Genomic DNA, 15501 nt, shown 5'->3' on the forward strand with positions numbered 1-15501 from the left:
TGGGGATTTTAGTCGTTTTTTGTCCAATGTATTTTGGATTCTTTCAGTCCTTTGATGGCCCAGCATAATGTCAGTTTTTAGAAATGTTCTGTTTGTGCTTGAAAAGATCTGTAGTAGATGGGTGTAGGGTTCTTTGTATATGTCAGGTTTAGGTCAAGTTCGCTACTTTTGTTGTTCACATATTCTGTCTTTGCTGATTTTTTTCCCCATCAGTTACTAAGTAGAAGTGGGTTAAAATTCCTGTTATGACTGTAAATTTATCAATTTCTCATTTTAGTTCTTTCATTTTCTCCTTTATGTATTTTGAAGCAATGGTAAGAGCATAAAAATTATTATCTTTCTGATGAGTTGAAACGCTTATTATTATGATCTTTTATTGTTTGAAGTCTTCTCTTTATTTTAGTGGAGATAAAGTCTACTTTTCTTGACATTGACATAGATAGCGGGTCTTCTTTTGGTTAATAATTGCGTATCTCTTTCCATCGTGCTTCTTTAAATCTTTCTGTTTCTTTACATTTTAGATGCAGTGTCTATTATAAAGGGCAGGCACAGACTTTTTTTTTCTTCGTAATACAGACCTGGAATGATCTCTTCCTTTAAAATGATCTTTATTTGCTTCTGACAGGTGCTTGAGGTCACTAGCAATCTGGAATAACCTTAATTCAGTGTTAGGGACTGAGACTGAGTTGAGCTGCAGTCCTGTGTGGAACTGTTTAGCTGTGGTGTTGTTGCTGTTCAGTTGCCAAGTCACGTCTGACTCTTCGCAATCCCACGAACTGCAGCACGGCGGTCTTCCCTGTCCTTTACCACCTCCCAGTTTGCTCAAATTTATGTTCATTGAGGCAGTGATGCTGTCTAACCATCTCATCCTCTGCCACCCAATTCTCCTCCTGCCTTCAGTCTTTCCCAGCATCAGGGTCTTTTCCATTGAGTAAACTCTTCATATTAGGTGGCCAAAGTATTGGAGTTTCAGCTTCAGCTTCTGCATCAGTCCTTCCAGTAAATATTCAGGGTTGATTTCCTTTAGGATTGGCTGGTTTGATCTCCTTGCTGTCCCAGGGACTCTCAAGAGTCCTTGGATTAACATGGGACATTTCCAGATTGTGCAGTTTGGTGATGGTGAGTATGGTTTAAATCTATCAAAATTCTTTATTAAGAAAATCAAGGACCTCAAAAACTGGAAGTCTTCTTTATCCTCAGTCATACTATAGTGATTTATCTTAGAAGTGTATTTTCTTAACAATTTTTAAAGTTGAAAAATTGCTTGAGAATTGAGATCAAATTTATGTCATCCAACTGTGGAGGCAACGTGAGTATGTATTAGTTATCTACTGTGTCATAACAAATGGTCCCACTAAGTGTTGGCTTAAAAACCAACATTTTTAATCTCACTGTTTCTGTGTGTCAGGAGTTTGGGGATGGCTTAGCCAGGTGGTTTTTTCTGAGAGTCTCTCACAGAGGTTGCAGTCAAGATGCTAGCAGACTTATGCTGGCAGCGCAATCTGCTGCTGGAAGGAAAATCAGCTTGGAAAGCCACATTAATGTCAAATTTCACAGGAAGCAGAGAGTCAGATGAATGGGGTTGGATTGACCCATCAAAATTTTTATTCCGCCACAGCAGCCCTCTGCTCACTGTTGTTCTGCCAGCGTGCACGCGTGCATGCTCAGTCACTCAGGCGTGGTACCATTAAACACCAGGGCCGCCTTTTCCAAATGGAACTCAAGAGTCTCCCTCCTTAAAACAAGACGTTTGAAATTCTGCAGGGCCACCTCCTGAGAGCTGGGTGGCTCCAGTTCCTCAGTGCCACTGCAGCTACCATATCTCCCTTGGAGGGCAGGGAGTGAAATTGATAACACAACCCCTCTGAGTGTTAGCAACTGGCTCCACGCAGCCCCAGCCTCCTCGTGAGTTTGTCCTGTTATCATCCTCCTTCCTGTGGCTTTCAACACATGGCATTTCTTAAGCGGGGAATTGATTTAGAGGTGAATAGAGTTTGGAGGTGAATGCTGCTCCACGCTAGCCAGACAAGTCCCTCAGATCTGTATTCTCTACAGACCCCTGGGTGGCATGAGTTCCTTTTAGGACACAGTCTTGCTGAACCCTGCATCCAGCTGTGGTCTGCAACCTCCATCTTCTTCCTTCCTTTTCTGGGTAGGTCTCTTCCTGATGGTGTCCTGAGAGTCAGAGCTCATCTTCCTGTAGCCCACTACTTAGTAAGGTCTGCCGGACGGAATTTTTTTTTTTTTAATAACTCATTTAATGTCATCTGGTAATCATCAAAATAGCAATGGTTATCTTCAAAAGTTATCACACTAGCTGTGCTACCATTTCTCAAGGTTGATCAGATACCTAGAGTCACAGACATTTCCCACACAAGATGCGTCATGTAAATCAGACTTGGTTTATCACCAGCATTTATAAAACCAGACCTAGGCAAAGAACTAGGTCTGGGGACACATGCATGGTCTTAATATAGCAAATGTTTAGCCTGCCTTGATTATTACAAAGTCACAACAGTGAGAATATTCACAGTGGATGGAATTTCTTTAGCCAGCTTCCATACCTTTATCCCCGGAGAAGACAATGGCACCCCACTCGAGTACTCTTGCCTGGAAAATCTCATGGACAGGGGAGCCTGGTGGGCTGCAGTCCATGGGGTCACAGAGTCAGACACGACTGAGGGACTTCCCTTTCACTTTTCACTTTCATGCATTGGAGAAGGAAATGGCAACCCACTCCAGTGTTCTTGCCTGGAGAATCTCAGGGACGGAGGAGCCTGGTGGGCTGCCGTCTATGGGGTCACACGACTGAAGTGACGTAACAGCATCAGCAGCAGCAGCATACCTTTATCCCCATGGTGTCCAATGAGCCTGAAACCCCCAGGTCCTGTGCCCAGCAGAATTTGGGTTTGTTGCCATCCCTGCCTGCACTTTTGGAAGCTCGCTCTCATCAAGTATTTCTGCCATGCGGGGCCTGTTTGGCCTCCATTCACCTCTGGGATCCTGCTCCCTGCTGTGCTTCTGCAGGCTCTCTGGGTGCCCGGGGCCACCACCCTTTGTAGACAGAGTTGGTGCCCACCTGCAGCCCCATGGGAACTGGGGCCAGGCCTTTTCCAGTTCTCCTGAACACCCGATGAGGATGACTTCAGGTCCTCTAGCCTGAACTTCCTGCACACTAACAGTTCACACTCTGAGCCAGGGGAGAAGGTGGGAATATTGACAAGACCAGAGATTTGGGGGCTTGTGAGGGGCTTGATGAGCTGATACCTAAACCCGCTGAAGGCCCTAGGGATTCAGCCTGACTTCCTCTCCTCCCAGTGGCTCATTTCTCTACACTTGGAGACATTCTTGGAGCCTGCCCTCTTTTGGGCTTCCTCTTGGCTTCTAAGCAAAGGAAGAGCCTTGTCATGTGTCTGATGGCTCTCTCTGCTCCTGGACCCCAGGGTTTCATTGGCAGAGGCAGTGGTGCACAGAAGAGTGTTGGAAAACCAGTTCTGAGCACAGGAAAGGAGCTGGAGTTTGGGCATAGTTCTGGGCTCTATCTCTGGCTTGACCTACCTTGCTACCGTTGGCCCAGGACAAGTCACCTTCCATCTCCGGGCAAGACTGTTCTGGCTACCTAATGAAAAAGTTGGACAAGGTGATTTCAGGAGCCTCAAATGTTCAAGTTGGACCATAAAGAAGGCTGAGCACTGAGGACTTTGATGCTTTCAAACTGTGGTGCTGGAGAAGACTCTTGAGAGTCCCTTGGACAGCAAGGAGATCCAACCAGTTAATCCTAAAGGAAATCAACCCTGAATATTCATTGGAAAGACTGATGCTGAAGCTGAAGCTCCAATACTTTGGCCATCTGATGCAAAGAGCCGACTCATTGGAAGAGACCCTGATGTTGGGAAAGATTGAAGGCAGGAGAAGAAGGGGGCAACAGAGGATGAGATGGTCAGATGGCATCACCGACTCAGTGGGCATCAGTTTGAGCAAACTCTGGGAAGTAGTAAAGGACAGGGGAGCCTGGCGTGCTGCAGTTCATGGTGTCTCAAAGAGTTGGACACGACTTAGCAACTGAACCGCAGCAACAGACATTCGATGGATTGGGCTAAGGGGGAGGACAGAGAGGACGGGCATGGCTGAGGGAAGGCTCCCACACTTCATTGTACCCTCCCTCATCTGTGAGCCTGAGGATGGGCTGGAGTAGGGTTGTACTGCCCCTGGGGGCCTGGAGCCTGGGCTGCTGGGTTTGGTTTCTACAGCTGTAACAGGCTGTAGGCAACCTGGCCTTCCCTGAGGAGCCCTGCTTGCAGGGCCTGGAAGGGGAGCTGTGTGGAGCTGTGCAGACTCATCTGGTTTCTGAGTCAGTCTGCACCCCAGTCCTGTCCTCTGCTCTGGCTCCACCCTTGAGCTTGCTCAGACCCTTGTCCTTAGCCCCTGGGCTCTCAGTTCCCTGAGGGCAGGCGCTGTTCAGATCTGCCCTTCCTCCCTCAGGCCTTAGTGCAGAGGCCCAGCAGAAGTTTATCAAATGGAATTAGTGATCCTTTGTGTTGGGAGATTTCTTGGTTCTGATTTCCAGGAAAGGGCTGTTGGAAGGTGATAGGTGTTGGGCAGCACAGTGGTTCCAGTGGCCACGGGAAGCCTGATGTGTTTGGGTACAGGTTGGCTTTGCACTGGTTCAGTTCAGTTCAGTTCAGTCACTCAGTTATGTCCGACTCTTTGTCACCCCATGGACCGTAGTATGCCAGGCTTCCCTGTCCATCACCAACTCCTGGAGCTTACTCAAACTCATGTTCATTGAGTCGGTGATGCCATCCAACCATCTCATCCTCTGTCATCCCCTTCTCCTCCCACCTTCAATATTATCCAGCATCAGGGTCTTTTCAAGTGAGTCAGTTCTTCACATCAGGTGGCCAAAGGATTAGAGTTTCAGCTTCAGCATCAGTCCTTCCAATGAATATTCAGGACTGATTTCGTTTAGGGTGGACTAGTTGGATCTCTTTGCAGTCCAATGGACTCTCAGGAGTCTTCTCAAACACCACAGTTCAAAAGCATCAATTCTTTGGAGCTCAGCTTTCTTTATGGAGAAGGCAATGGCAACCCACTCCAGTACTGTTGCCTGGAAAATCCCATGGATGGAGGAGCCTGGTAGGCTGCAGTCCATGGGGTCGCTAAGAGTCAGACACGACTGAGCAACTTCACTTTCACTTTCCACTTTCATGCATTGGAGAAGGAAATGGCAACCCACTCCAGTATTCTTGCCTGGAGAATCCCATGGACGGAGAAGCCTGATAGGCTGCAGTCCATGGGGTCGCACAGAGTCGGACACGACTGAAGCGACTTAGCAGCAGCAGCAGCAGCAGCTTTCTTTATAGTCCAACTCTCACATCCATACATGACCACTGGAAAAACCATAGCTTTGACTAGACAGACGTTTGTTGGCAAAGTAATGTCTCTGCTTTTTAATACGCTGTTGAGGAGGTCATAACTTTTCTTCCAAGGAGCAAGCGTCTTTTAATTTCATGGCTGCAGTCACCATCTGCAGTGATTTTGGAGCCCCAAAATAAAGTCTGTCACTGTTTCCATTGTTTCCTTATCTATTTCCCATGAAGTGATGGGACCAGATACCATGATCTTAGTTTTCTGAATGTTGAGCTTTACGCCAACTTTTTCACTCTCCTCTTTCACTTTCATCAAGAGGCTCTTTAGTTCTTCTTCATTTTCTGCCATAAGGGTGGTGTTATCTGCATATCTGTTATTGATATTTCTCCTGGAAATCTTGATTCCAGCTTGTGCTTCACCCAGCCCAGCGTTTCTCATGATGTATTCTGCATATAAGTTAAATAAACAGGGTGACAATGTACAGCCTTGACGTACTCCTTTTCCTATTTGAAACCAGTCTGTTGCTCCATGTTCAGTTCTAACTGTTGTTTCTTGACCTGCATACAGATTTCTCAGGAGGCAGGTCAGGTGGTCTCTTTAAGAATTTTCCACAGTCCGTTGTCATCCACAGTCAAAGGCTGTGCAGAGTTTGCGCTGGTAGAATTTCAGGGAAAAAAAAATGTGTTAAACACAGATGCCTTTGGATTGATGAGGTCCCATCCATGGCTGCTGGCCTTATTTGTCTGTTGCCAACCTCCCTCTCCCACCCCACACTGGATCGGGCAGGTTTTGTAGGAGGTTTCTCAGCTCTAGGGAGCCTCAAAGTGGTAATTGCTCAGACCTTGAGCTAATAATACTGTGGATTCTCCTGGCGCCTTTCATCCAAGGACCTCATCACCCTCCAGCATTATCTGATTCCCACACAGCTCAGAGAGTGTGATAACCCCTATTATTACTCCACCCCACAGCTGAGGACATTGTGGCTCTGAGAGACAAGGGTCGTTGGGGCTGGAACTGGAACAGGCCTCCTGGGCTTCTGAGATCAGTGTCCTGGGCAGGAAAGCAGCAGAGATTTCTGATGGGTGAAGAGCTGGATCAGGGTTGGCTGGAGTCTAAATTGCTTGGGACTGTAGCTTAAGCAGCCCAGAGTATAAGAGGCAAGATCATAGTGGTTGGTGGACTGCTGCAGAGCTATAGATGCAGAGCTTCCCTCCTTTCTGTGCTCTGCCTGCCCTTCCTGCAGCCACCAACAAAGCATGAACCCCAGCCACCAGCCCAGTTTCATGGGGCATGTCCAGAAATGAAGAGTTGGGATGATGAGGGATGTCTCATTGTGCCCTGAGGAATGGTGGAGAGATTTTAGACTTTGATCTAAAGAAGAGAGCCTAGAGACTGCAGAGTGAGGTCCAGTGAGTGAAAGGTATCAAGAGACCGCATTTAACTCTGTAGAGATGGGGCGTTGAACAGCCAGAATTATCTCAAAAAGGAAAGAGCTCTCATTTCAGGAAGTGAGCTCCCCGTCCCTGGAGGTGATCAAGCAGAGGCAGATAACTGCTAAACAAGGTTGTCATGGATGCAGCAGATACAGGCTTTCTGGTTGATGTACTGGTTCTCTGCAGGCCCTGTGTCCACTGCGAAGACGGAGTTCCATGGCTTCTTGAGGTTCTAGGAGGAGTCTATTTGACTTGAGATACGATTTTTCCCACATGTCATTGAGGACAAAGAGGGTCCTCTCTCTCTCTCTCTCTCTCTCTCTGGAGAGCTGCTGGATGCCTATGAGGATGACCTGATGTTCTGTTTTTATACTGTGTTTTTAAAAATAAAAATTGTGAAAGCCACAAGAGAAACGTCATGCCGCCCCTCAATTCTTCATCTGTATTCCAGCCTTGTCCTTCGGTTATCTTCATGTTTCCCCTCTCCGTCCCTTCCTTGCTTCCCCCTTTTCTCTCTTTCTCTTCTTTCCTGCTTTGTCTCCTCTTTAGTTTTTAAAAAATTTTTATTGAAGTATAGTTGATTTACAATGCTGTGTTGAATTGTCCTGTATAGCAAGGCGGCTCAATTTTGCATATATATATATATATTCCTTTTCACTAAGGTTTGTCACAGGGTGTTGAATATAGTTCCCCATGCTATACGATAGAACCTTGCTGTTTATCCATCCTATGTTTAACAGTTTGCCTCTGCTAGCCCTAGACTTCCATTCCTTCCCTCCCCTCCCCGCTCTCCTCCTTGGCAACCACAAGTCTGTTCTCCGTGTGTTTCCTCTTTAATTTATTTTTAATTATAGAAGTGCTATAGGTCATGGATATATTTGTATTGTTACAACAACTCCAGGAATGGGAGATTGAAATTCCTCTTGACTTCCCTCCCTCCAATTCCCAATCTAGTCCCTAGAGGTGATCACTGGTTTTAATTTGACATCCTTTCAGAACACACACACACACATACACAGACACCACACCAAACACAGAGAGATATATATTATGCGTATTGTTCCACGATTTGTTTTTTCCACTAAAAAACTTGTCTCAGGACCTCCTGGCAGTCAAGTGGTTAAGACTTCGTGCTTCCAATGCAGAGGGCATGGGTTCGACCCCCTGGTTGGAGAATTAAAATCCCATATGCCTCTTGGCATGGCCCCAAAATAATAATAATAATCTTGTCTCAATAATGTTCCTATTCCAGGATGCATAGCACTCTCCCATTCTTTATATTGGCCCATACTATCCCACAGCACAATTATAACTGGCTCATTTAATGATTTTCATTGATGGGTTTTTTGAGTATTTTCAACTTTTTACAGTGTTATAGAGCCACATGAGTTTTTGTCTATGATAGTTACCTGGAAGTATAATTGCTAGGTTGAAATATAAGGACATTTATATTTAATAGATATTGTAAGAAATTACCCTTCATTTACACTTCCTCCATCAGGGCCTGAGGGTATCTGTTTTCCTTTGTCTTTACCAACATTTGACATTGTCATCTCTTAGATTTCTTGCCAGTCAGATTGGGGGAAGATGATATTTGATTGTGAATTTGCATGTCTCAGATCTCCATGAGCTTGAGCTTCTTTTTGTATGTTTATTGGCCATTTTGTCATCCCTGAATTTCCAATTAGCTGTCCTTTGCTTGTTTTTCTATTGCATTGTCTCATAAATTTGTTTATGATACATTTAATTGTAACAGACATTTAAAAAGTCTCATGGAGTTAAATTCATCTCTTTTCCCTGTGACCTCTACATTTTTGTGTCTTGCTTAAGAAGGCCTTCTCCTAACTAAGAAACATGTTAAGAGACTCTTCAGTGTGCTCTGGTCCAGGGCTCCTCAACCTTTAATGTGCATGCAACTCCCTGGGGATCTTGTTAAACTGTAGACTCGAATTCAGTAGGCCTGGGCCAGGGCTTGAGACACTGGATTTTTTAAAATCTGGTTTTGCTGGGTCTTAGTTGCAGCACACAGGATCCCAGCTGTGGCATGCAGAATCTTTAGCTGATTTGTAGCACATGGGCTCTACTTCCCCAGCCAAGGATCGAACCGGGGTGCGCTGCACTGGGAGCACAGTCTTAACCACTGGACCACCAGGCAAGTCCTGAGATGTTGAATTTCTAACTCCCATGCTTCATGAGATGTTTCTCATGCTTCTACGCTTCTCATGCTGCTGGTTCTTGGACCTCACTTTGAGTAGCAAATCTCTGTGCCAACATCAGAGACAGTCTCCTCAGCATTTCTTTAAGGAGGTCAGGATCCTGTGGAAGGATTAGGGGCAGTAGCATTGACTTTGAAAGATCTCTCTGCCCACAGCTGATCTCTTTCCGTTTGCTTTTCCTCCAACTCATTCATCCCATGTCCCTGTATTGTTACTGCCTTCCCAGAACATAGCCTAGCTGTCTGTACAGCTGGAGAGCTTTGGCCAGTCCCTTAGTGTGGACTCCCAACTGAGGCCCACCCCGGGTCCTTAACTCTCAAATCTAGCCTTACTGTCATGCGGATGCAACAATTTTTCTGACTCTAACAGTGAGAGCTTGGCTACCTGGTAAGGTAGTGAGCTCCCCATCACCAGGGGAGTGTAAGATTAGGATGGAAAACCACCACTGGAGATACTGAGGCCATGAGGAGGCTTAACTAGGTGGTTTCTGAGCTCCTTTTCAACCCCAAGACTATACAAAACCTTGAATCGCTTCACATGAACAAAAGCGCATACCTGTCAATGTCACCCCATGTTTCACCTGGCAAGGAAACGAGGTGAAGTTGTTTCTCTTGCTGTTTCCTCAGGTCAGCTAAAGCTGTCCATTGATGCCCAGGACCGGGTTCTGCGGCTGCACAGTGAGTATGGCTGTGTTCATCAGGGCTCACTGGGGAAGGGGTGGGCCACTTGACCTTCCACGCGGAGCAGGAACGAGTAGAAGTGTTACGGTGGCCAAGGCTTCTTTCCCCTCTTCGTATAGTGTCCTGCCATGTGTCCATAGGAAAAAAATGAATATTCACTTGGGACTCCTAGAGACCATCCCCTGGTCCCGGCCTGACGTGGAGTCCACGGCAGGCTGGAGCAGTCTTTGGCAACTCACCATCCTCCTTGGCTCCATTGGAGTGGGGCCACAGAAGAGCTGCCCTTACCTCCCCTTCTCCTTGCTTCCTTTCTTTCCTCTCTCTCTTCAGCTTTCTCATCTGTCCATCCGTTCACTGACGGCAGTGTAGTGTCACCGCTAGCATCACAGTGCAGGAACACAGTGTAGCTTTCCGTCTTTGGAACCAGACTGTGTTCAGTCGTGTCCGACTCTTTGCAACACTATGGACTATAGCCTGCCAGGCTCCTCCGTCCATGGGGATTCTCCAGGCAAGAATACTGGAGTGGATTGCCATGCCCTGCTCCAGAGGGTCCTCCCAACCGGGGGATCAAACCCAGGTCTCCCGTGTTGTAGGTGAATTCTTTACCATCTGAGCCACCAGGGAAGCCCAAGAATCCTGGAGTGGGTAGCTCATCCCTTCTCCAGGGGATCTTTACGACCGAAGAGTTGAACAGGGGTCCCCTGCATTACAGGCAGATTCTTTCCCAGCTGAGCTGCCACGGAAGCTTTTGGAACCAGACTGTGCTTAGTCGCTCAGTTGTGTCTGACTCTTTGTGACCCCACAGACTGTAGCCTGCCAGGCTCCTCTGTCCATGGGGATTCTCAAGGCAAGAATACTGGAGTGGGTTGCCATGCCCTGCTCCAGGGAATCTTCCCAACCCAGGGATCAAACTGCTTTTGGAACCAGACCGCTTGTGTCCGAATCTTGGCTCTGATTCTTTTCCAGTGACCTTAAGCAAGCTCAGCTTCTCATCTGCTGGATGGTGATATTGGTACCTATCTTACGATAATAGTACCTATCTTATGGGTTGTGACAAGGATTAAAGGAGTCAATTTTAGTAAAGCACTTAGGACAGTACCCAGCATGTGGTTAACGCTCTATGAGTGTTTGTTAAGTAATACAGAAAACCATAAGTTCCCCGAATAGTGATTGAACACGTCCCTGTGCCAGGGGCTGGGGATGCCGAGGAGAAGTGCCCACCTCTGGGTGGTGCTGATAGGGTGGCTGGGACAACTTGGCAGAGGGAGTAATGTCCACACTCCGTCCTGAAGGAGGAAGGGGCCTGAGCCAGGCAGAGGGGAACAGGCAGGCCAGGCACTCCACGAAGAGGGAGCCACAGGCGCCAAGGCCGGGGGTCAGAGAGGGCACGATGCACTGGATGACTGTCTAACATGCCTGTGGCACAGAGGGGTGCAGGGGTGAGCTGGGACCAGGTTGTGACGGTCTGATGTGCCGCCCAGAGGATTCTATACTTTACCCACCAGTTATCCGTTTGTTCGTCCTTCCATCCAGCACACAAGTAGTTACTGAGCTCCCGTCATGGCCCTATCCTTCTCTTTGGCCCAGCAGATCCTGCCTGTTTCTCCCACCTTCCTGGCTCTTGCTGTTCCGGGTACCCTCCACCCCCGTTCCATCCAGTTTTGTGCCCCCCTCACCCCCTGAATATATCGGGCTTGCTCGGGCCTCTGCCTTCGCACCAGCGGTTCCTTGTTTCTGAGCCTGCCTTCTCTTTGAACGCCTTTTGAAAAGTAAGTCTCCCTTCCTCTGATGTTGTAAGAAATGTGTCTGTTTTAATCTCATTAAGACTCAGGAAGGAAGGCTCATTTTGCATCATTTTTCCCTCCCAGGAACCACCGCCTGACCTACCTACAAGGCTGTTGCTTCTGCTCTGTGTCCTCATCCCAATTATACTGTATACCCTGGTGTGTCCAGGGCACAGCTGGCTTCTACAGCAGACGGGAGTGTAGTGAGAGTGGGACCAGATCTGCCTCCCCTCCACGGGGGGCCAGGGAGACCCAGGGGTTCAGCAGCAACCACACCCACAGGAAGGGTACACGCAGGAACAGAAACTAGGATGCCAGGCAGGATGGCCAGCAGGCGCCTGGGGTCCTCCGGTCCTGGCCTTGGGGGGGCCAAGGTGAAGTTCCCAAGGACCAGCAGAGGGGGGTGCTCTGCCTGCCAGAGCCTGGCTGCAGCTGTGCAGCTTTTGCCGAGTGCACTTGGCCTCCCCCAGTCCATTTGTCCTGCGCAGTTTGCTTTGGCTTCACCCCAGTCTCAGGCTCTTCATCACTTCCAGCCCGTCCCCCTCTCTCCTTTGGCTTCCTAGGCCTCACGCCTCAGGCTACAGGGGCTCCGTCTGAGCCAAGGCCTAGGGCTCAATCAAAACCAAACAGAAAAGAGAAGAGAGGCTCAGCTTCTGTCACGTCTACTGTCTGATTTCTACAGACCTCAGACAAACGAGCCACACTCCCATTCATGGCCAGTCATGAACCTCACCCTGCACCTATCCCTTGCCTTTATCTCTCCTTGTTTTCTTTAGCAAATCTTTTTGAGTAGTTACTTTGCCAGGCACTCTGCTAAGCACCTTAGCAGATCATGAACACATGATCTCATTTAATCTGGCCACTACTGTGTGAGGAGAAGGGGGTGACAGAGAATGAAATGGTTGGATAGTACCACCGAATCAATGGACATAAGTTTGAGCAAACCCCGGGAGATAGAGAAGGACAGGGAAGCCTGGCGAGCTACAGTCCATGGGGTTGCAAAGAGTTGGACACAACTTAGCGACTGAGCAACAACAACCACGAGAAGTGGATATTATTATCACTAGCCCACTGTTATCACTGACCCATTAAAAGGGGCAAATTCAGTCTCCTGGGTGAAGCAGCTTACTCACATGGCTAGTAAGTGACGGGCTAAGTTCTCCAGCTTGGCGCCTCCATCCCAGGAGGCAGTCTTGTGGGATAGCACTGGACTGGGAGTCTAGAGGGAGGGATCCAAACCCAGCTTGTTCATTCCCATTGCTCTGTGACTGGGCAATTTTCTTGCCGCCCCATAGCCTCATGTTTGCCATTAAATGAGGGCTTGGACTCAATAAACTTTACATTCTCTCCTGGGAAGTCAGGGAATTGAATCCTGTAATGTCTCAGTGAAGGTGCTGCCTGAGTGTTGGAGATGGTGGGAGTGGGCTGGACCAGAGGGGGCTTAATATCCAGTGGTCGTTATGCAAAGTAAGAGCCTGGTGATGATTTTCCCACTCACCTACTCCATTTTTTCCTCTGTTTAGTCATAGAAGGCAGAGGCCTGATGAGCAAGGAGCCTGGCGTCTGTGATTCCTACGTCAAGGTATATGATGAGCAGGGTGTCGGGGTGGGTATGAGTGGGGTGGGGGTTGGCGAGGGACCACCTTACTGAGTTCCAAGGTCCCAGCATATCTGTGCGCCTGGGGCCATTCAGTGTGGCAGCTACAGTTCCATCATTTGGTCAGTAGGCATTTATTAGGCCTAGCGAGGGGCGCTGAGCTGAGAGAGACCGGCTTCCTGCAAGGACTGGAACCTTACGGGTGAGCTTGTGCCTTACCACGTGGGTGAGCACCTTGAGCGTGTGGATAGAGGAAACCCAGAGGCGATCCCAAATCTTCTCATGAAAAGCAACGTCTTCACCCCTCTCCTCCCCCAAACCAGAGGCAGTTTGGCAGTTTGGGTGGTGGAGTGGAGAGAGGATATCTGAGGGCTGGAAGGTCCTGAGTGGAGACCTTACAGTGAAAACAGAGACACCACAGGGGCGGGGGCGGGTGGAAGCTACTTCCAGCTGGAGCCAAAGGCCAGGCACCTCCCAAAGCATGGCGGTCAGGTGTCAGGCGCACCATGCTGCCTTCTTCCCGCAGCCCCCAGGCTGGTAAGAGGCCCCTACGGGCCAGACCAGGGTCAGGATCAGGGTGGGAACCCAAGGCAGGCAGCGAACGACATGAGGACCAGAGCGTGGATGGGGGGTGCTCTTGGCGGATGCTGACCTGGAGCCTCCTGGGAAAGGGCATCCGGCAGCTGCTGGGGACTCAGATGACAAGAGGCTATGTGCTTTGGGGAGAAACCTCTCTGCTTGGAGGAAGAGCAGTGGTGGTCAGGCTGTACCCCATCTCTGCCTGGGCCTGGGGCTGCCTCCTTGGTAACCCCCCCAAGAGGCCCTGTGCCAGCATCTGACTACAGTGCCTCCGGCCCAGGGCTCCTCTTTCTTTACCGGCATCTGGAGGACTCCACTCTGTCCTCTGCAGAGGCTGGTTTGAAGGGTGCTGGAGGAGACTAACTTGGAGATACACAGAGTCAACCATCGGGCTTAGGTGATTATGTGGCTCTGACATCATCTCACCCTTACTTTTCTCCAATTCAAGATTTCTTTGATCCCTGAAGATAATCGACTGTGCCGCCAGAAGACACAGACCATTCCGGACTGCAGAGATCCCATCTTCCACGAGCACTTCTTCTTGTAAGAGTCTGGTGTGGCTGGGTCCTTGAGAGGAGAGGCAAGGAGTGTTTAGCTGAAACAACTCTGTCTGCCAACTCTAGAACCAGATCTAAGCAGAAAAACAGTGACTTCTAAAGGATGTCTTTGTTTTCTCATTCACTTGTATTCTCGCATCCCTGGCACCTGGCCCGGCAGCGAGGTCCACAGTGATAAGGTATCACGTGGCTGCTTCTCGGAACTAAAACGCCCAGCCCGAGGCTGGTAGCCCCTGAAAAAAGGAGGCAATTTCCCACTGTGCCTTGGGCCAAACTTTCTCCTTTAGCAGGAGGAATTTTCCAAGCTGAGGGCTGTTTTGCTTCCCCACCCGCCCCTCCGCAACTTGCTAACCTCTCTGAACCTTGGCTTCCTTATTTGTAAAATGGGGCTAATAATAGTACGGAGCTCAGAGAGAGCGGAGGTGTAGATGAGATAGTGTAACACAGTGTCCGGTGGTGTAATTATTATTATTTCTTTCCCTCCTCCCTGAACTCTGGGGCCAATGGAAAGGCAACGGACATTTTGTATTTTCTTATTAGTGAAGATTAATCATATTTTGTTATTTTCCTTGCTACACCAGGTAATTTTGCTTATGGTAGAAAAATAGAAAAGATCAGTACACAGAAAGAAGAAGAGAGAAAGTACTGCTAACCCTGCTACTCCCTGAAATGTTTTGTGGCATTTCTTTTCAGGTCTTTGAATTTGTGTGGGCGTGTGTTTACAAAGATGGAATTGTTCTATCATATCGTGTTGTAACCTCCTTTTCATCCTTAACAATGTAATGTAAACTCTTTCGTGAATATAAATATTCACATCCCACTCTATTTGGGCTCTAGTTTGTTTAACCGGCTCCTTACGGTTGGATGTTCAGGTTATTTTCAGGAGTTGCCTTTATGAGGGACTGTGTGGGGCTGGACCAGAGCTTGGCTCTGCTAACACTCTGTGTGGTTTGCTTTGCAGTCCTGTCCAAGAGGAAGACGAGCAGAAGCGCCTCCTGCTCACTGTGTGGAACAGGGCGGGTGACTCCAGGTGAGGGGAACTGCTGAGCTGAGGGGAGACCTGCTCTGGGCTTGTGGCTGGCAGCCAGACAGCTAGCATATAGTGGGGGCTCAAGTAGCGCTTAGATGAATGGATGGTAGTGGTTAAATCTGAGAGGCCGCCACCCCCGTGAGTTCCTGTCACTTCAGGTGATACCACGGATCATGTTAGCAAGGTGCATTTACTGAGACCTTGGGGTCATCGGGACACTGTCTTGGCCACTGAAATGCCAACCAGCCTACGTGT

At 48.5% G+C, this 15501-nt stretch overlaps 1 protein-coding gene and 1 non-coding gene across 7 annotated transcripts in view; one reads left to right on the top strand and one right to left on the bottom strand.

The window, feature by feature from the left end:
- Positions 1-15501, top strand: part of RGS3 (regulator of G protein signaling 3) — a 155004-nt gene that overhangs the window by 26543 nt on the left and 112960 nt on the right. For all 6 annotated transcript variants that reach the window (XM_061426561.1, XM_061426566.1, XM_061426563.1 and 3 more), the window contains 4 exons: positions 9646-9696; positions 13007-13065; positions 14108-14202; positions 15178-15246. In XM_061426561.1, the coding sequence (XP_061282545.1) occupies positions 9646-9696; positions 13007-13065; positions 14108-14202; positions 15178-15246 (274 nt within the window). The remainder of the gene's footprint in view (positions 1-9645; positions 9697-13006; positions 13066-14107; positions 14203-15177; positions 15247-15501) is intronic.
- Positions 2402-2533, bottom strand: LOC133253534 (small nucleolar RNA SNORA72). The gene has a single exon (XR_009738324.1). It is a non-coding gene; the product is annotated as a small nucleolar RNA SNORA72 (small nucleolar RNA).

The sequence above is a fragment of the Bos javanicus genome, chromosome 8 (genome assembly GCF_032452875.1).
Source record: "Bos javanicus breed banteng chromosome 8, ARS-OSU_banteng_1.0, whole genome shotgun sequence".
In the NCBI taxonomy this organism is placed as follows: Eukaryota; Metazoa; Chordata; class Mammalia; order Artiodactyla; family Bovidae; genus Bos; species Bos javanicus.